The 21,580-nt window shown below is 39.3% G+C and overlaps 2 protein-coding genes across 3 annotated transcripts in view; one reads left to right on the top strand and one right to left on the bottom strand.

Annotated features, from left to right (window-relative positions):
• Positions 1-12,037: 12,037 nt before the first annotated feature.
• ccdc125 (coiled-coil domain containing 125) overlaps positions 12,038-21,580 on the bottom strand; it is a 67,682-nt gene continuing 58,139 nt past the window's right edge. The window contains exon 14 of the mRNA XM_070965365.1: positions 12,038-12,344. Within this exon, the coding sequence (XP_070821466.1) occupies positions 12,090-12,344 (255 nt within the window). The 3' untranslated portion in view covers positions 12,038-12,089. The remainder of the gene's footprint in view (positions 12,345-21,580) is intronic.
• On the top strand, positions 14,215-21,580 carry LOC139333097 (uncharacterized). Of its 2 annotated transcripts, none has more exons than XM_070965370.1 (7): positions 14,215-14,327; positions 14,509-14,962; positions 15,326-15,890; positions 16,722-17,838; positions 18,386-18,541; positions 20,454-20,546; positions 20,637-21,580. In XM_070965370.1, exons 4-7 carry the CDS (start codon positions 17,737-17,739, stop codon positions 20,952-20,954), a joined length of 669 nt encoding a protein of 222 aa, XP_070821471.1. In that variant the 5' UTR covers positions 14,215-14,327; positions 14,509-14,962; positions 15,326-15,890; positions 16,722-17,736; the 3' UTR covers positions 20,955-21,580. The 2 variants fall into 2 exon arrangements, with proteins under 2 accessions (XP_070821471.1, XP_070821472.1); XM_070965371.1 differs by having other exon boundaries at positions 14,234-14,327; positions 15,326-15,450.

Here is a 21,580-nt window from a genome sequence, read left to right as displayed (position 1 = left end):
CATTTGTATTTGTGTATATGAGTCCACTGCTGTTGATGTGGGGTTTACAGTACAGCACTGATTCCTTTTGGGTCAGGTATTTGTATGTTCTGCAAGTTTTACAGTTAAATATAGCAAAATGTTTGTACTTTACTCTGACCTCTTGCCTCGTCTTTGTTAGAAACATTTTTGAAAATGTTTGATTGTATTTGCTCACACTAAAACATAGTATTTACAATACATTTTGATAGAGTTGAGTAACAAGTAATCAAGTTAGATTTATAGATTTAACTTAAAAATATCATTTTAAAGCAACAGGATTATTTGTAATGGTTTTACACAATAAATTGGTATTACAGTAACTTAAAAATATCACGTTGAGTCAACATGATTATTTTGAACAGTCGTACATGAATGGGATACTTTGGTTTAAGCAATAATTAACTGAGAGGAAGAGAAAAAGTATGTGTAAATTCAAAGAACTTTTTTTTTCAGTGTAGCTCAGTAGTTTTATTTGAGTGTATTTTTCTAGTGTGTTGCATTTCCTGTCATTCTTTAGTAGTTGAAAAATGCTTAGTGTAGGCCAAGCCAGCCTGCTAGCCATTATTATATTACTCTTTCTTCATAAGTTTCTCATCACTTCCACCATTCACATCAAATAAATCTTGTGCTGTTTTAGCCTTTGTTTTAAGGAGTGTGTGCATTTACCAACATATATCTTATCCCATGGGCATCTAACTGAATAGACCACATTCATTCCAGGGAGCAACATGATCACAATAGGATCACAATAGGTGGTAAAGTTGTGAGTTCAAGACCCAGGTGATACAGAATGAACATCTTATACCTCAGGCCTTATGGCTTAAAGGTTTCATTTGTCTTCCTGCTTTTGCTTGTTTTCATGTTCCTCTGTGTTCTCTGTCTTTTTCGTCCTCAAGGTGGTAGCACCCGACTCAATGCTGTATAGCAGCTACAATGAATACATCATTCATCGAAGCCAATTAACACAAAGCTTCATCAGAATCATGAATGTACTGTGATGCATTAAACTGCATGTGCACTAAGTGGAACCATTCTGATGCAGAGAGGGTCATGTGTTGTCCAACACTGCCCTCAGCTGGTCAACTTCCTGGGCAGTCCAGTCATTCAACCATAGCCTATTGTCATTTATAGGAAAATAACACAAGTAAAAGCCATTCTCTGGTGAAATGACAGTGAAGTTCTGTTGCTGGTGAGGGGACTTAGAGATATAAGAGATTAAATACTATAGAAAAATATTTGGATTAAATATTCATGAGCACCACCTTCTTCAAGAAACAATGCCTCTATTATTCTGGATAAGCAAAGCTAAAGTTGAACACTGAAAAATTGTTACTTTTTTTCTTCAGTAGAGAGTAGTTCAGAAGTAAGGTTTGGAGCTTAACCAGAGCAGTGGCAAGTTACTACTCAGGATTCATGGGAAAAAGTATTTTTGTAATTTTGATGAAGTGATCTTTTAGCAGCCACTCTACATAGTTTGTGAGACTATTGCAAAGTTATTGGTTTAAAGAGATTGAAAGCAAAAGTGAAACTAGGTTAATTACAGGAGAATACAAACAGATACCTTGTATTTCTTGAAACTTTAGGTCACCATTCTGGTGCACAGAGGATCAAAATGTGTAATGGCTATTTAATTGTGATGTGTTTAAATTTGCTTAAAAAATGCATGGTGGAATATTTAAGAAGTCTTTACTTTGATTTCTCTAGTAGGTTATAGTTAGACAGTCCATATTGTATCAGTAATTTTTTTTTTTTTTTTTAAACACATGAAGTCACCAGAGCTGATTCAGAAAACTATGTGAATGGGTCATTTAAAAATATGTGCACTGTGCTCCACTGGTGCAATGTAGCTTAAGTGCATTCACTAAAGTACTGTAAAAGTGAATGGGGTTTTTTTGGTTTTGGGGTTTTTGTTTTTTCAGATTATATGCCACTTTATAATTCTACACCACTACATTTCAGAAAAGCATTGTATTTTTTAGTCCACCACATTTATTCAAGAGATACAGTTACTAGTTGCTTTTCTGCTTAAAATTTTACTTTGACATTATGAGCTGTCAAGAGCTCAAAGTAAAACTCGAACTCTCCAAATCAAAATGCCAACAAAATTTAGAGAAAAGTCTGATTAATTAATTCATTACTGCAAAAAAGTCATAATTTAGTTTCAATTGAATTAATAATCAAGCTCCACCTTAACAAGGTACGCATATATGAATCAGTAATAATAATAATATGCGAGTCACAAGAGTCAGTATTCTGCTTAACACGTACTAGTATTTTTAAAGTGGTGAAAATACTTCTGTATTTATACTAAATCTCTCAACTCTAATCCTATTCTGAATCTAGCTATCAATTTGTCATGTGTTGTGAAACCTTGTGGGCTGAGCATAGCTGTGTGAAGTCAGAGATTGTTTATGAGTTTAACAAACTTGACATACAGGCCAAGCTGAGCTGTTTGGGATATTTGAGTTTTGTCCCCCACGTCCTCAGGATCCACACGTCTCCCGGATCCTGTGCTGTCTTCATCACTCCTGCAAATTCACCACAATACCATTTCCTCGAGAGTCTGCCTGAACACTGTTTACAATAAACCCTTTAACCAGTCACTCCACACTTGAGTCTGCATCTGAGTCCCCATTACTACTTCGATCATCACATGAATCTTATTATTTTTATATCTAGAAGTAATTTTAGATTCAACCTGTTATTAAATATGTAGCTTGTTATATAAAGGTTTATGACCATACTTACAATCAAACATTGTCCTCTGTAATTTTAAGGTAAATCTTACTGGTTTTATATTTATGTGTACTTTTACATTAATACTCTGTGATTAAATATGTAGCTCGTTATATAAAGGTTTATGACCATACTTATATTTTTCTCTGTAATTTTAAGGTGCATCTATGTACACAGATATATGTATGTGTGTGAGACAGAAAGAGAGGGAGAGAGAGAGATGCTTATGTAATTAAAATATCAGCCTACAAATAAAACTAAATCATTCATTTATTTTCTTTATCATCTTTTCTTGATAAAGAAAAACATACCACATAACAATTGCTATTGGCTCTTACCATGTTGCTTTGAACGTGATTGGTTAATGTGGCTGTCATCAAAGAAACTGGCCAATGACAACTGTGCGCGCCTTCTTTTTGAAAACACGTCAGTTTGAATGGTTACAGCGCACAATCATCAGTGCTAGTCAGTTGGTCCGCTAGTAATGCATTACCTGGATTATTACCTGGATTATTTTACATATGCTTGCCTTTTTTTTATTTTGAACAAATCTGAGTTGTGGAATTTAAATGGAGAACAAAAAGCTGGAGTATGGACACAGTGTAAGAGTCCGACGGATCTGTTTGGTCAGCTAACAGTGAACTTCACAGTTATAACTGTTATCCTCGAGATATCAGGTAAGAAAACATTTCCCTGTTTTCAAACTGTTAGGCAAGCTAACTGTTATGTAAATTAGCTAATGTTACAGGTAACAACATAGACATAATATACCTAGACGCCTCATTACGTGCTGGAGTGTTATCCAGCATCGCTGCCATATTGGGTGGGTCTCCTCACTCTAGGCTAGCACCAGACCCAACTCAAGCCAACGTAAAGAGAGCAGCTATGCCTGTACTTTGTGCAGCCTACGCTTGCAATAACCGGCGCAATAGTGAAAGCAGATCACGTGGGATTACCTTTCACAAGTAAGACTGAACAATAATTTGGGTTATTTGATCATTTATAATATTATGTCATCATAACTAATGTTATTTGGCTATCAACGAAATGTTAACAGCAGGACCTGGTGGTCTCTTACTCTCATTATTATTATGATTGTTATTTTTTTTCTTCACATTTTGAAGGTTTACCAGTGACACAGACTTGAGGAGGCAATGGGAAGTTGCAATAAGAAGGGAGGGGTTTTTTTTGCTATGGAGTCATCCAAGCTCTGTAGTGAGCACTTCAAGCCAGATGACTTTGACAGGACGGGTCAGATTGTCAGGCTTAGAGATGGTGTGACCCCATCTGTCTTCAACTTCCCGTTTCATCTCCAAAGAGTAGGTGTATTTTTACTCTACATGCTAACAGAGATGTCTATGATTCATATGTAAAACAAAAGTTAATATCACATTTTGCTAAAAATGTTTTTAATTCAATTCAATTCAATTCAATTTTATTTGTATAGCGCCAAATCACAACAGAAGTTGTCTCAGGACACTTTCCATATAGAGCTGGTACAGACCAAGCTCTTTTATCTACAAAGAAACCAACAATTCCCCCATGAGCAAGCACTTGGCGACAGTGGCGAGGAAAAACTTCCTTTTAACAGGCAGAAACCTCGAGCAGAACCAGACTCTGGGTGGGCGGCCATCTGCCTCGACCGGTTGGGTGAGAGAGGAAGAGCAAGAGAGGGAGAGTGAGACAGACAGACAGACAGACAGAAATGCAGTCAGAGAGAGAGAGAGAGAGAGAGAGACAGAGACAGAGAGACAGACATGCAGTCACAGTAACAGTGACAGTGGATGTAATAACAGCAGTAGCAGTTGCAGTGGATGTCAGGCAGGGCCAAGGCAGGAGATGCAGCTGAAATCCACAATCCAGATTCAGCCACTGTCCATGGGAACCTGCAAGACGACAAAGCACAGAGACTCCGGGGAAGGAGCTAAGTTAGTAACACGCCATGGTAGGACATGAGAGCGTGCGGATGGAGAGGGACAGAAGAACAGAGGAGCTCGGTGTATCTTTGGATGTCCCCCGACAGTCTAATCCTATAGCAGCATAACTAGGGGCTGGTCCAAGACAAGCCTGAGCCAGCCCTAACTATAAGCTTTATCAAAAAGGAAAGTTTTAAGCCTACTCTTAAATGTAGAGACAGTGTCTGCCTCCCGGACAAAGACTGGAAGATGGTTCCACAGGAGAGGAGCTTGATAGCTAAATGCTCTGACTCCTGTTCTGCTTTTTGAGACTTTAGGAACCATAAGTAGACCTGCATTCTGGGAACGCAGTGTTCGAGTAGGGCAATAAGGTACTATGAGCTCTTTAAGATAAGAAGGTGCCTGGCCATTTATGGCTTTGTAAGTAAGGAGGAGAATTTTAAACTCTATTCTAAACTTTACAGGGAGCCAGTGCAAAGTGGCGAGTATTGGAGAAATATGATCTCGCTTCCTGGTTTTTGTCAGAACAGGTGCTGCAGCGTTCTGGAGCAACTGGAGAATATTCAGCAACGAATTTGGGCAGCCTGATAGTAAAGAATTGCAATAATCCAGCCTGGAAGTTACGAATGCATGGACTAGTTTTTCTGCATCATTTTGAGACAAAATATGCCTGATTTTTGCGATATTACGTAGGTGAAAAAAGGCAGTCCTTGAAATTTGTTTTACATGGGAGTGAAAGGACATGTCTTGGTCAAAGATAACTCCCAGATTCTTTACAGTGGTGCTGGAGGCCAGCGCAATGCCATCCATAACTGCTATGTCATCAGAAAGTGACTTCCTAAGATGTTTAGGGCCTACTACTATAACTTCAGTTTTGTCCGAGTTTAGCATTGTTGGTTGTTGGTTTCTTTGTAGATAAAAGAGCTTGGTCTGTACCAGCTCTATATGGAAAGTGTCCTGAGACAACTTCTGTTGTGATTTGGTGCTATACAAATAAAATTGAATTGAATTGAATTGAATAGCATCAGAAAATTGCAGGTCATCCAGGTCTTTATGTCATGAAGACATGCTTGTAGTCTAGTTAACTGACTGGTTTCTTCCGGTTTCATTGATAAATATAGCTGGGTATCATCTGCATAGCAATGAAAATTTATTGAGTGCTTCCTGATAATCTTACCTAAAGGAAGCATATATAAGGTGAATAGAATTGGTCCAAGCACAGAACCCTGCGGAACTCCATAGCTGACTTTAGTGAGCACAGAGGAGTCGTCATTAACGCGTACAAACTGAGAGCGATCTGACAAGTAGGATTTAAACCAGCTTAGCGCAGTTCCCTTAATGCCAATGAAATGTTCCAGTGTCTGCAATAGGATGCCATGGTCAATGGTGTCAAATGCAGCACTAAGATCCAGTAAGACTAGTACAGAGACAAATCCTTTATCAGATGCAATTAGAAGGTCATTTGTAACTTTAACCAGTGCTGTCTCTGTGCTATGATGCACTCTAAATCCTGACTGGAAATCCTCGAATAAACTATTATTGTTTAGAAAGTCGCACAGCTGATTGGCAACTGCTTTCTCAAGAGTTTTTGAGAGAAAGGGAAGGTTGGATATCGGTCTATAATTGGCTAAAACCCCTGGATCAAGAGTAGGCTTTTTCAGTAGCGGTTTTATCACAGCTACTTTAAAGGACTGTGGTACGTAGCCTGTTGATAAAGAGAGATTGATCATGTCTAAAACTGTAGAGTCAATTAGAAGTAATACTTCTTTAAACAGCTTAGTCGGGATAGGATCTAAAATACAGGTAGATGATTTTGATGATGAAATTATTGAAATTAGTTGGTGAAGGTCAACAGGAGTAAAACAGTCTAAGACTGCGACAGACTGAGTAACAGTTTCTACGATTTCTGCGTTTGAAGACAAAACAGTACCTGTTAACGGCAGGAGTCGATGAATTCTGTCTCTAATAGTTAGAATTTTATCATTAAAGAAGCTCATGAAGTCATTACTGTTCAGAGCTAAAGGAATACATGGTTCAACAGAATTATGGCTCTCTGTCAGCCTGGCTACAGTGCTGAAGAGAAACCTGGGATTGTTCTTATTTTCCTCTATTAGTGCAGAGTAATAGGCTGCCCTGGCACTGCGGAGGGCTTTCCTGTATATTTTAAGACTGTCTCGCCAGGCGGACCGAAATTCTTCCAGATTGGTAGAACGCCATTTCCTTTCTATTTTCCGTGAAGTTTGCTTTCTGCGTGTTTGGGAATTAGTGATGTATTGTGTATTACAATACATTGTGGGATACTAAAACCTTTTCAAGTTGTTTTTAATGAAGTTGTTTTTAAGTATTATGTTTCTTATATTTTAGCCTGTAGCAACAAGGAACACAAAAACTTCAAGGAAAGCTGAAGAGACCCTACCAGTGGAATTTTCTCAGCACAATGATGTGAGTATTTGTACTTGATATGAAAGCATGCAGTTACCTGAGGGATTTTCTGCATCTTCCCCTGCTACATCCACATACATTGCAAAGGTGTGGTACATGTTTTTTGATTGCACTTTTTAAGCATACTGGTAAAAATACTTAAAACACTTCAGCCCTGCATGTACAAGTTTTGAGCTTGTATGTGCTATATTCACTATTTTTGAAAGTCTTGGAAAAAAGAACAATCTTAGAAAAAAATGAAAGAAAGAAAAAGTGCCCAAAATAGGGATCCAAGGGTTAAAGCACTTAAAAAGCTATTTATTTTCTTTTTGTAAAGATGGATGCAATCAGTGGATGCCAAGCCTGGGCTCAACACATGTTGACATGGTCATGTTGCAGAGAAGACATGAAGAAGACCCTGCTAAATATGGCTCTGTGGCCCTCATGTTGGATGCCATGGCCATCAAAAAACATGTCCAGTACAATCCCTATACCCAGAAAATGTCTGGATATGTGGATATGGGGGATGGCATGGATGAGACTGATGTAGCCACGGAGGTGCTTGTTTTTATGGTGGTTGGCTTACAGGGTCATTGGAAAGCTCCAGTTGCCTACTATCTTACAAAGTCTCAACAGTCCAATCCTTGTGATCCCTAGCAAAGAGTAACCAGGCCTTCCTCTGCCTTTCATTGATGAAGGGCTTCTTCCGTGCCCTGCGTGACTTCAGACCAGCTTCAAGAAGTTGGTTTCGAACTGTCCTTGCTGAACAAGTAACATTTCTCGACAGTGCCCACTCATTTTTAAGGTCCCTGGAGGTCTGACGACGATTCCTGACACAGGAACAGATGTGTGCCCGGTCCTCTCGTGGGGTAGAAAGACGTTTCCTGCCTCGACCAGCTAGCATTTTGGTAGTACCATGTTCGGCTTGCCTTTTCTTGGTGTAATGAACGGCTGTCTTGGAGATCTTCAGTTTTTTGGCTACCTGTCTCTCACTCATGCCAATTTCCAGCAGTGCCAAGATGGCTGCCTTTGTGGCTTCACATAATTCTTTGGTTTTAGGCATTATGTGAGAGCTGACAACTTCAGAGTTGTGCTACGGCTTGAATGTAAGCAGGAAACCACTCTAGGCCTTTGTATGTTTAGTGCTGCTTATGACATGAAATGCCCTCTTATATACCCTGGGAATACAATTAATCTTAAGCACGTCAAATTGGACATAAAGTATTATGGAATCAGCTGCATTTTTTGTCATGTTTATTGTATTCTTCAGGTATGTAGCGTAGGGGAACTACCTTAATTTGATGTTGCATTCGTTGATAAAATGACGGGGCACCACCTTCCTCAGCTAAGAAGGACTGCAGAAATTAACTGCTATAACGCTGATAAAATACTAACGAATGAACCAACGGTAAACCAGTCTGATAACCTGAAGTGTAAACTCTGGATACAGGGATCGTATATATTCAGTTCAAAAGGACATTGTCTAACCAGGACTTATATCAAAATATCATTTATTAAGCAGAATGATGGATAATGAATGATATATCATGAATAGTACGACAGAAGATATGAGGTGATATGACATAACACAAAAGAAACTTATGGCAACGCAATGGTAAAACAAGTTTGGCGATAGTGAGAAGTAGTTGTAAGGGGATAATAGGGACGCGAACGTAAAGTTAAGGGATTAAACGAGTAGTTGAGAGAATTTTAGCAGTATCTTAACCTCACGGACCAACTCTTATTCAAACCCGCTTAGTGCATGCCTACTTGTCAGCAACGCTCCTGTAGAGGCCTGCTCCAAACTAGCCGAAGATGCTTCCAGTGTCCGTCCATGGCTCGTCTGCTTGGCAGTCCGGTGGGAGACCCAGGCACTCCAAGGTTGAGCTGATATTGGACAGTGATGATTCAGGAACTGGATTTCGACGGCGTCGGTGACAGGCGAGGAACGGCTTTGGATGGTTGTCTGACCCAGACCAGCGGGTTAGCGGCAGGCTGCAGGGCTTTAGCTTGGTTGGTAACCGCGAAGCAAGACTTTAGATTTAACAATAATAACATTGATAACCTCCTCGATGGCCGGTTGAAAAGTGTCTCCAAAATTATTATTACTTGACGAGAATTTACTAAAGACAAAACGTGTGGCTTAGAAAAATTAAAGTTTACGACAAAACTATAGAAACACGTCTTCTGAAAAATAAATCACGCTACTCGGTATGGCTTTTGAGTAGCTCGAAGACGGGAAAAACTTAAAGAGCAAAAACGACTGTGCAAAACTTAAGACAAAGAACTAAAAGACAAAACTAAACATAACGTAACATAACCTAAAACAAAACTGAGTAACGCGCACACTACCAAATTCATGCTGCGGCTGCAGACATTTAAATCTTGCTCCAGGGGCGTGTCTAATGGGCAGGCCGTCGAACATGTGAGACGGCTTGTGACGCGCAATCGCCTCAAGGAGCTGGAATTAATCAATGACTCATACGAGGGGCTCATCTGCTTCTCACTATGGTCAATCACATCAATGACAAATTTTCAATGACATTTCAACATTGTTCACAGCATGCATTAGGCACTTCCTATGGTTGGGTGACAACATTAAATGATAATCCTGGTACAGTTTCATCCCAACATGTATAATGACTCAATGTATAACTAATACAAAAAAAGAAAAAGAAAGAAATAAAGATAAAGAAATAAAGAAAGGCAGACTATATTTGCCAAAATGATTATCATCCTTATGATTATTCCTTAATAAAAGTCTCATAAAGCACAATCAACTTCAAACCCTACAAACCCTTAGATGGTAGGAAGGCTCCATGGCAGAGCTTCAGGCAAATCTTAAAACAAGGTTAGATTCACAGCTTTGTCATGGGACATGAGAGAACATGGGCATCATACAGATCATGGGTTAGTCATGTGAGTATATCTAGCGTTGAGTCATACAGAGATGCAATTGTCAGGTATACCAAGAAACAAAGTCCTCCAGCTTAGAAACAATTCATTTCAAGGTTGGCTACTTTGCAACCCATCAGCAGACTCGGTTTGTGGATTCAGTTGAAACCTGGCCTTTGTTCTTCCCAGCCAGCTTTACTGTATTGAGTCTTTAGGGCTATTGGGGGAGTAGTCAGCATTGAGTGGGACATCCTGGGTAGGAGATAGGCGTTGACCTTTTGGCTTTCTTTTTCAACATGTGAGAAGAGTACTTTACTGAGCCAGACATCCTGTCTCTCTTTGAAATCAGATTGCATTATAGGTAAACCAGATGGTCTGCCATTCAATCAGTTGGCGGGTTTACACCTCCACTTCTCTTGAGAAGTCAGAGAGGTAAGAGAAGGTCAGTTAGAGGCCAGTTCTGCTACAGGTAATATACCTTGAGTGGCATAGGTCAGGCATTTAAATGAACAAGAAATTGAAGAAAACAAGGGTGGTCTAATATTTTTTTCCATGATAGATAGATAGATAGATAGATAGATAGATAGATAGATAGATAGATAGATAGATAGATAGATAGATAGAACAAATGAGTCACAAAATGTAAGCCATTGTATATTTCCTCACTGATTGTTAAAAGTTGTATCTTACAATATGTAACCTGGCCTGTACTTTTCCTGTGATAAAATATTAAATAATCAAATAGGGCGATACAGTGTCTAATTTATACTCTGATGGTCATTATATTATCTGTAGCATCAAGCTTGTCAAAGATTTTATACACCCATGAATTTAGCCATCCTCCTTCCTAAATTATTGTCATAATGTTACACCGCATTCAACTATCCTAATAAACACAAAGATCAAGTTATTCATTTATTTAATTGCCTTTTGGTCAGGCATGACAGACATTTACATGGAGCACTACTTGGACACTAGTCACTCATGATAGGACAAACTGGGACTGGTCTTGGCTTTTGCAATGCCTCATTTTATATCAATAACATCAAGTTTAAGAAGCTCTTCACAAGGTTTGGGAAATAAATAATTGACACTCATATAGTGCAGATTTGAATCTAGTGAAAAGTTAGTGGGGGTTGATGTCTCAGCCTATTGGTGTTTTCCACTATGTTGTCCCCCCTCAGCTCTACTACCCTTCCTTTCCAAGGATCATATTTGGGTGTTTTAGCTCCAGTGACTGTAACAATTTGGTCCTTTACAGTGATCTCATTTGAGCTCATCCCATGATCTTTATTGCACTTGTATGTTCTGGAACAAATGTCCTTCATAGCCTGGAGTTTTAAGATAACATGACTGGAAAGAGCTTGTTTTGATAACAGAAGGCCAGATGACACTTTTCTCCTCTCTTATCTGTTAGTGACATCTGTTACATCAGTTCCATGCCTCAAGACAACACACACATATACAGGTTGTTTATCACATGTCCAAGACAAAGATATGGTACGTCCACTACTTGGGAATCTGGCCAATTACATTTGTACGGGGTTTGGTCAAACTCAAGAAGAAAAATGTGAACTTTTGCCTGAAATCTGGGCTCATTCTGGTGGGGATCCTGCAGGATCTCCGTCAGTCTGAGACCAGTGCTGCATTGCTTTATATGTGACCTCAGTAAATACTTATTGGGACTGTGAATAGACTGTGAACTGAAGATTTCTCCGGACCATTCTTGGGCTTCCAACAAAAGAATCGGGCTAACATGACTGCTGGTACAGTGGTGTGTGGTCAGATCAAATTGTACACTTTCATGCCATTCCCTCAGATGCAGCCTCTGTGTGACATCACAGGTGCTATATCCATGTCCTCCTACATTCTTTTACAGGATCAAACCCTGCCTGTTATGTCTGTGGCTGAGGCATGGCACTCCTGTGGGTGGATCAGGACTTCAATTGTTGTAATAGTTGGATTTCAGACTCATGGCCCTTATGGTTAGACAGTGGCTGCATGTTGGTCTGTGATGGGGCTGACTGCTCAGTTTGATTCAGTCATGTACTCCAACAGACATGGTGGGTTTTCCTTGCTGAAGATGGGAATCCAGCACCTCTAGTTGTTGATGTGCTTGGATGTTGGACTCTGATGAGACTTGTGGTTAGACTTTGATGTGTCAGATGTTTGCTGAGACTGATTCTGCTTCTCTGATGGGTCTTGTGGTTGATTTGATGGGATTCTGGATTGTGAAGGGTCTGATGGCTGGCATTGTGAATCCAGTTGAAACTTTTTCTGCAGCTCCTCAGCACTGTGGGCTAACATGATGCTCACCTTCCTCTGGTGGGCCAGGGCCTCCTCCTTGTCATTCAGCTACAACAGGAAACACAATATGAATAAATAAGGAGAAAAATAAGTCTCTGGGGAAAATGAAATTCTTTATAACAATGACTTTTTACATTATAACCTCTGAAAAGCTTTAGGTCTACCAATAGCTGCAGAATAGTAATGATGGTAAAGGTGCTAAAAGGTGGTTTAGAGTTTATGCTAGACAACAGGGCAAAGATAATGTTTTACATCATGAACAGATAAATTAAGCACAAGTTATTGTCATTTTTATTATTATTTTTTTTAATGTCATTCTGTTATAATACATATTCCTTTTTTGCTTTAAGCTTCTTACAAGCCTAACAATTGACTCTGTTTGGAACACATATACACTCAAAAAAATGATTCTTGGCTCTAATAAACATGAAGTAATATTTTAAAGTAAAATGTAAATGAAATATATGAAATTTAAAGTTTAATCATCCATAAAAGTCAAACATAATGTGAATATGCTTAGTGTAAACTGAATCTAAACAAATCAACTAAACTTTATTTACTAGATCACATAAAAAGGCTGAGCATCACAGTCAAATACAGTTTATGTAAAGGTTTGCATTAACTAAAGCAAATCTGACTGAAGGTATTCAATTTATTCACACTGACTCAATATGATAGAAAAAACAATGTAATAAATGCAATTCTTACATTAAACATATGTAGTAAAATTACATGGGAAATTTATATGTAATGGGTGAATTATTTTTATGTGTGTGGCAGACAAACCATGATAATAAGTTTAAAGTTGAAAAGTCAGCACTCAACTTTTAGTTTCACATAGGAATCCTAGGGGACCATCCTGTTGCCCCAATTTTTAAAAATGACAAACTGTTACAATAAGCTAGGCCTGGGCGATAAACCGAAAATTTACCGTTACCGAAATTTACTACGATAACCGACATCATTTTGCCCATGTCGGTAAATTTGGTGTTTTAATAAAACAGAAAATAAAAGTCTTTTTTGTCTGTTTTGACTGCATGTGCTGGTAGGCTATGTTCATTCCCCTTTAAGACGAGGTACAGCGTGTGTAGTCACGTGACTCCACCCATCCAGTCTGAATAAGAAGGGAAACAGACGATGAGGAAATGGCTGATGGTTCAAAAGAAGAAGCGGCTGACACAGCCGTAGACGAAGTAACGTTGGTCGAAGTTGATCCTGTTGTGCTTGTTCCGAAAAGAAATTTGACATCTGTCGTTTGGAAATATTTTGGGTTCCACAAAGATGATGTTGAGCGAAAGAACACGAAATGCAAAGTGCGGCTGAAAACTGTCGTAACCACCCACAGCAACACGTCCAACCTTTTCCACCACCTACAGCACAACCATGCTGTTGAGTTCGAAGATGTGCGAAAAACTCAAAGCTCAAAGCAAGGTTCGACAAGTGCCACCCCCAGACAGCAGCCCATAACGGAGGCATTTACAGGGGCGACACCATACGAGAGAACGTCTAAGAGGTGGATAGAAATAACGAATGCGATAGCTTATCACATAGCTAAGGATATAGCTCCCATAGCTACAGTGGAGCGCACGGGGTTTAAACGCCTCCTGAAAGTAGCCGACAAGAGGTACACTATACCATTGCGAAAATACTTTTCGCAAACTGTGCTTCTCAATATGTACAACACTGAGAGGGAGAAGGTCGCTGCCGAGCTTAGATATGTCAAGCATTTTGCAGCCACATCCGACCTGTGGTCAAGTCGTACTATGGAGCCCTATATGAGCCTGACTGTGCATTACATAGACGACAAGTGGCAACTGCGCACCAGAGTGCTCGAGACAGCATATTTTCCTGATGATCACACGGGAGAGATAATCGCGCAGGGCCTGAGACTGATGCTCTCTGCGTGGGACCTCAAAGAAGAGAACCTCGTTGCCATCACAACTGACAATGGTGCCAACATTGTGAAAGCTGCAGAGCTCAACCAGTGGATGCAGGAACAGTGCTTTGGACACAGACTGCACCTGGCAATTGGTAAGTGTGCACATTTTTTAATGGGGATATGTTTTGGTGGTGAGTCGACTGACTGTTAATATAAAATATTAAATTGCCTACTGTGTTATTGGCACATAAGAGCTACAACTGTGTGTGTGTGTGTGTGTGTGTGTGTGTGTGTGTGCGCGCGTGTGTCTGTGACTATGACTGTACAATGTAGGGAAAATATTAAATGATGTCTTATCAGCATGAAGTATAATTCAACAGTGTAGGTATAAAATGACAGTTAAATGGCTACAGCTATGTTTCTGTGTGCTATATTCTGTGTGTGTGTGTGTCATTGTACAATGTAGGCCATATTAAAATATTAAATGATGTTTTATCGGCACATAAGAGCTACAGCAGTATAGCTTTAACATGTGTGTGTGTGAGCGTGCGTGTCTGTTTCAGAAAACGCTCTGAAAAATCAACCCGCTGTGGATCGGGCCACGAAGGTCTGCAAAAAGATCGTCAGCTCCTTCTCCTACAGCTGGAAGAAGATGAAGGCGTTACGCAAGGTACAGAAAGAGTTGAACCTGCCACAACACAAGCTCAAAACGTCATGCCCCACCAGATGGGGATCAATGCAGCTGATGACTGCAAGGCTTCTTGAGCAAAAGAAAGCCATCACAGAGGTAGGCTATGATCCTTGGTACTTTATTTTATTGTGTGTCTTACTGGCTGGGCTCAGGCACTGATTATAGTCTTTACTGTAATTGCTTTGATTGTCATTTAAAGGGGAAGTTCAGCTTTTTTCAACCTGGACTCTATTTTCCCATCTACCTCAATCTAAAAGAGTGGTGGGATTTCATACATTGAATACATTGAAAGAAAAGTCCCTTGCTTCTTACAGGAGCAATTGATAAAATTGACTATCCCACCACTCTTTTAGATGAAAGAAGATGGGAAAATAGAGTCAAGGTTGAAAAAAGCTGAACTAAGTTGAAAAGCACTATATGAATGTAATTATATAAATGTAATTATTATTATTATTACAGGTCCTCTCTGATGACAGAGCATCAAGGCATCTTGTTCCAAAATGATCTGACCTGGATGTGTTGGAGGCCGTCAGCAAAGCTCTCGCTCCTCTGATGGAATTCACAGACGCCCTGTCGGGCGAAGAGTATGTGACAATTTCATCCGTGAAGCCTGTCCTATACATCCTCCATTCACGAGTGCTGGCTGAGGAAGAAGATGATGTAGAGCTGACCAAAGCCATCAAATCTGACATCCTTGCATACCTTGATGAGAAGTTCTCAGATCCCACCACTGAAGAGCTTTTGGACACAGCCAGTTTTGTTGATCCCAGATTCAAAGCATCATACATTTCTGCAGACCGTGTCCCCGCCATTCAGGAGAAAATGAAAATAGAGATGGAGTCAGCAGCTGCAGACCACACAGGACGTACCATGTTTGCGATTGGTCGCATGCAGCAAACTCCGCCCTTTTTATGTGAGCGCGCACAGATCTAGATTGGACAAGCCTGAATTGAATTAGTGAGTTGATAGCCGGCTTTATGGTACCGAAAATCCGGAGGGCGGATGTCTCGTTAAGTGAAGCCCGGTAAGTAAGAGGAAGCCCGGCTAGGTTAATCAAGCTTTATGGTACAGGCCTCTGCTCTGGTCTGGGGGAAATAAACCTCTTATTCAGAGTTTGATGTGAAAAAATGTAGCTTTATAAGAGTAAGGAAGTAGAGGTAGGGGGAATATCAAAGAAGCAGCAGGGAGAAGCTGCATATACAGCCAGGACATTTTCAGATCTAATGTGGTGAATAACTGGTTTATTTTGAAAAAACAAACAAACAAACAAACAAACAAACAAACAAACAAACAAACAACAAAAACCCACAGTTGGTGATCAATGGAACAGTAGAAAGATGAGTCAAGATGGTTTTGCTGGGTTCTATTTTTTCCGTTGAGTTTGTTGATTATGATGATGTTAGATGTTATGAAATTAGAGTTTTGTGGAGGGAATCTCGTTAAGATTGGCAAAACCAGTGAAACTGCTGTTTCTGGATTAAACAACGTGTCTTAAAGCTTGTCTCCGTAGCAGTTCTTCCCATTATGTTGGTGGACATTTGCAAAAACACTTCTAGTGATGGTGTGAAGTTGCTTCTGCCAGCTGCATCAAAAGTATTCAAATCATTAAAGAGAATTTTTGGCACTTTTAGATTTATTTCCGTGCTAAGATTTACTGCTGTGCCCTACAAGCTGCACCAAATGCACAGTCACTGCAATGTAACAAAGGAAGTCTAGGCTCAAGTTATACAGTTGGAGTGACCTTATGGGAAAACTTGGATCAACTCATGATGGAAATAACCATCAGCTCAAGTTCTGATATGCCGTAATGGTTGTGTACTTTGTGTAACTTCTGTTTCCTATGTTTGTTCTCTAGAATAGGTTGAGTGAAAGATGTCAAGTCCCATCCACCTGCGAATCGTTTTTGGTGGAGATGATGCCAGAAAACTTACCCTCATGTCAGGGATGCCAGCATCTGTGGATCAACTTGTCCATGAGATAAAGACTGTTTTTGGACTTACAGAGCAGTTCAGGCTCTAATACAAGGATATAGACTTTGGAAATGAATATGTTAATCTTAATCTTATGTCAGCCAGTGAAATAAGAGATAGGGACACTCTCAAAGTGATATTTTTTTTCTTGTGAAGAAACCAGCTCCAGCATTCCAGAGACTCTGCCATCTTGCAGCACCAGCATGCCAATAACTTCACCCAGCACATCACACAGTTCTGAGATCCCAGAAAGCTTGTCTGCAAACACCCTCAGCTCTCCATCCCTTGACCAAGTGAGTTTGTCTTCTGATCACTCTTTTGGCAGTGCAGACACCATCATTTTGGATCCAATTCCAGGGTCAAGAACCTCCACTTGGCCTCCAATCTTCATTGTTCCCCGCTTTTCATATTTAGCTTAAATTCAGCTCCAAACAGCAAATGCAGAATTCAGAGCAAATGGCACTCTTCTTATCCCTCCACCAAAGCTAAGAATGGATATCCTTGAAGGTATGGCTGAAGAGATCTTAAAATACACAGCATATCCCAGTGACTCCCAAATTGAAGAGGCCGCTGAAGTTTTGGTGCATACTCATCCATGCTTGATGCAAAGAGGAACTTGTGCTGGCCATGAGGGATGGAAACAATATCTAAAGACAAAGGTTGCCAATTTTCGCACAAAACTTTGCAAGATTGGACTCCCAGAGGTCAGTGTAAACTCTCAAGAACAAGCGCAAAGGTCAAGACAAGGCAGCTGCAAACATCAAAAAACCAAGGAAAGCAGAGGTAAACTTTCTGCCATCCCTCCCTGGGGGTGAAACAAGAGAGAGTCTTGAAGATGAACGGGTAGCTCTCTTGACAGAGGTGAAAAAGAGAAACAGTGAAGCTGTGGTCAGGGAGAAAATGCAGAGGACCTTTTCCTACAGATGTCAGGAGGTTGTCCATAACAAACCTGTGATCTCTGAATTTGTAAACAGGTGGCCTGCCTTGTTTACAGTGAGTGAAGTGAGTATTGATATTGGTGTTTTGCATGCTGTTTTATGTACAAATATTTTTTCCCTGGTTAAAAGTTTGTTTTATTCAGTCATTTTTTTGTACATTTTTGTACTCTATATTCCTTGTGCACTGTCATTTTCTACGGTATTATGTGGATAGCATTTCTTGAGAAAATGAATGTCAAAGACTGATTATAAAATATAAGACATTTAGTTGAAGTAACATTCTGTGTAGAGGGTTGGCCCATTGTGGCACAGGGTTGCCCACTCTGATCAAAATTTGGTACTGATATCTTTAAGAACACATTTTGTAACTGTTTGCAATTTGGCAGTCCTAAACTAAGGGAAGCAAGTTATAAAACTCACTACAAAATGTTGCATCCATTATATAAAAGGGCTTATAAAAGATATTGCCCCAATAGTGATTCTCCTGTTACAGTCAAAAGTCTGTTTGTTCTTCTCTTCAGCTCAGAAAATGTTTTTTTCTTAAAGCATGGAAATTTAGATCACTGTCGTTAAGATATCTCATGTATTTTCTTTCACCTTTTCTCTTACAGATAAATGCTGAATTCATGTGTATAACAACTTTGCCGCTTCAAGCCAAGTTCTTCAGACAACTTGACCAATACACAGCTAAGTTGATCAAGATCTTCAGCAGCAGAGGTGGGGCTGCTGGAAAGAAGATCCGATTGCTCATGGCTCCGATAGCTAAGGCAAGTGCATTAAACTGTTGCATTTAACTAAGTAAAATCTTTCTTTCAGTCTAACACTTGGTTGAGAAGGGTTCCTATATTCTTAAAACTGGAATTTTTAAATGGAATTTCACAAAGTTTTATACAAATCAATGTATAACTATAGAGGGTGTTTTCACAGCAGTAGTTTGGTTCATGTGGTCCAAACCAAGGAAAAATGACATTTTGTTGCATTTTGACATGTTGACACTGACACTTTACAAGCAAATCTACAGAAGTAAGCATTAAGTTATACAGACTGAAAGGTAACTCTTTGTACAGCTTTGGCAATTACCATCCTACATCACCAGAGCCCACGTAGGAAGATCAAATTGCTGTGACTGATAGAAGTTTATGAAGTGCTTAAATCCTGATGTTTTTATGTTCCCTGTGTGACAAAGAGGTTACAAAGAAACAGATTAGAACTTACAAGTATTTGACAGCAAGTTGACTGCATGTTATAAATAATGACCAACAGGTAGAGATAGGATGAAAAGGATGGGGCTTATACAGTAATGATTTGGGGCTCAATCACTGCCGCACACTTTTTGATGAACTTTATGAACTGGCAGAGTACATGGAGTAGGATATAAGCACAAAAGTTTTAACTGGTTTTGATCCATTGTTCAGGAAAAATATCCGCACTGACACACTTTTGTGTTATAATGGTTACCAAACGATTTGCATAAATACACAGGGCTTATTCATATAGTTGCTTTAAAATGTCTCCCTGAACAGATTTCAAGATCAGCAAAATGATTTATTTGTAGTTAAGCATCTAAAATTATTGGAAAATCACTTGCTATCTGCTATCATAAAATTTTGTGGTTGATTGATTTGCTTTCACACCTCAAATGAACCACAACAGAAGTGGGCCAAGATCACACTTGAGACTATCTCAGTCTGACTGTTTGGTCTGCACCAGGGATTGATTGACAGCATGTCTGAGGTTTATTGTAGACCTAGCCTGTTTGGTTCATGTGGACTACTGTGAAAGCTGTCATTTGAACTTTGGTGTGGACCAAAAACTGGACTGAAACCCTTGAAAAGGTATGAGTCGGTCTGGTTCCAAATAGACTCTGATGTGATTCATTTGTGGTGTGAAAGCAAATCAACCAGCCATAAGATTTTATGATGGCAGGTATATGATTTTAGCTAATTTAAAAAATTGAGCCTCTAAGAAAATTCATAAGCTAATCATAAAATCTGTCCAGCAACAGATTATTTATTTGATCTTAATAAGCCATGTCTCTGTCTTTATAAGCCATATCTATATTTCTGTAATTAATTGGGTAAAAATATGGACATCACCACAGGTATTTTCAATGATTAATATTTCAAAAAGCTGTCAATCTACTGTGCTTGTGTCCTACTCCGTGAACTTTGTCAGTTCATTAAGTCCATTCAAAACTGTGTGAAAGCAATTCCACAATAATGTCACACACAAAAATTGGGTGAAGGGGAATATTTTTCCAGTGTTCTCTTTCTTGATTTGCTACTTGTTTTTACAAAAGAACACAAGTATACACATCAGAAGCATTTCAGTGCTGCACAAACTTCTTTTGATTTCTCATACATTGGTCATGATTATGCAGGATGACAGACACCAAAACTGTCCAATTATTATGATACCTGACAGCCTATGTGAACATGAACCATAACAGAACTACTGTGCAACTGTATATACTCTTTTTTTTTTTTTTTTCTTTTGGACCATAATTTTTGATCAAATCTGATAGCTAAAATACAAATAAACCTTGTGTATGCATAAATGTGCTGCCCCCTATTTTTTTAGTTGGCTATCATAATCATTGTATTAAGAATAAGACATTGTCCTGGAAAATGTCTTAAATTTGAGATTGGAGACTCATATTTAATATGCCTTCTTTTTTAGAGGGACAACATTGAAGTAAAGAGAGACTGTGTCATAAGAGGTCTGTGCGTCTACCTCAACGAGGACAGCAACTCACTTGTCAAGGAGTACTTGGTTAGTAATAGCATTTTACTGTAAGCTTTCAGCATTTAACTTGCATTTTTTTCTTAATTTCATAATCGTCTTTTTTTTTTCCACCATTAGACTGTCAACGGTGAGGAAGCAAAGAGAGAGATTGCACAGACCACCATGGGGATTTATGCGATTCGCCACGAAGGTGCTGATGAAGAGGATGGGCCAGAGGCTGTTGGAGTGGTGATCGAGGGTGTGGAGGTTCTAAGCAATCTGAGGAGCATCTCTTTTGGATTTGCCATGCTTTTTGGGCTCATTTACACACTCAACCTGAGTTATCCCCAGGAACTCAAATACACATTTGAGTTCTTCCAGAAAGTGCTGATGACCTTGGATGGTAACAAACTGTCCCCAAAGGTCCAAACACTTAAGATAAAGATGCTCCAGTAACTACTCAGAAGTACAGCGCCAGACAGTTGAGCTTGCCACATTTTGGCTCATTGGACAATGCCATTTTGATAGCCTGGAAAGTCATTTGAACCGAGCCCATGAGCAAAACAAAGCTTTGCAATAAAGGTTGTTTCTTTTATTTTTTTGGAATCTTCCATTGAGACTTCCATTTGAACTTGTTGTTTCGTATAATCTCATGTTTCAGGGATGGAGTAGTACGAGGAAACTGCTTTCGGACCCTTTTTTGCCTTGAGATCTTTTTCTTTCCGTCTTTGTTACACCTTTCACTTGTCTGGTAGATGAATCACTATTTGTTTGGCAGTGACAGAAAGAAGCAAGAGGACTTCTGTGAAACTCATTGAATTACCCCTTTAAATGTTACCAAGTGATAGTTCAGATTCCTCAACTTAAGTCAGTTTGGAAACTGAAGGATGTTTACAATGGACAAATGTTAATGTCATTAGGTATTAATTGATGACATCCATGGAATTCAACTGTATGTTAATCCAGCATAAGAAGATGCCTTCATGTAATGTCCATTTTCATTGTGATCCTGATGGCTTTACATTACACATGCTCAACATTGTTGTTTACAGAGTTCATTAAATAGTTGTGTACTTATGTGG

Source organism: Chaetodon trifascialis, chromosome 6 (genome assembly GCF_039877785.1).
Source record: "Chaetodon trifascialis isolate fChaTrf1 chromosome 6, fChaTrf1.hap1, whole genome shotgun sequence".
In the NCBI taxonomy this organism is placed as follows: domain Eukaryota; kingdom Metazoa; phylum Chordata; class Actinopteri; order Chaetodontiformes; family Chaetodontidae; genus Chaetodon; species Chaetodon trifascialis.
Note: the sequence above shows the minus strand (reverse complement) of the source record. Positions and strands in the feature narration are given on the sequence as shown.

Coding starts and splice junctions, on each gene's coding strand:
- LOC139333097 (XM_070965370.1), top strand. CDS start 17,737: ATGCAGAGGACCTTTTCCTACAGATGTCAGGAGGTTGTCCATAACAAA. Junction 18,542..20,453: donor TCATGGCTCCGATAGCTAAG/GCAAGTGCATTA, acceptor CTTCTTTTTTAG/AGGGACAACATTGAAGTAAA. Junction 20,547..20,636: donor CACTTGTCAAGGAGTACTTG/GTTAGTAATAGC, acceptor TTCCACCATTAG/ACTGTCAACGGTGAGGAAGC.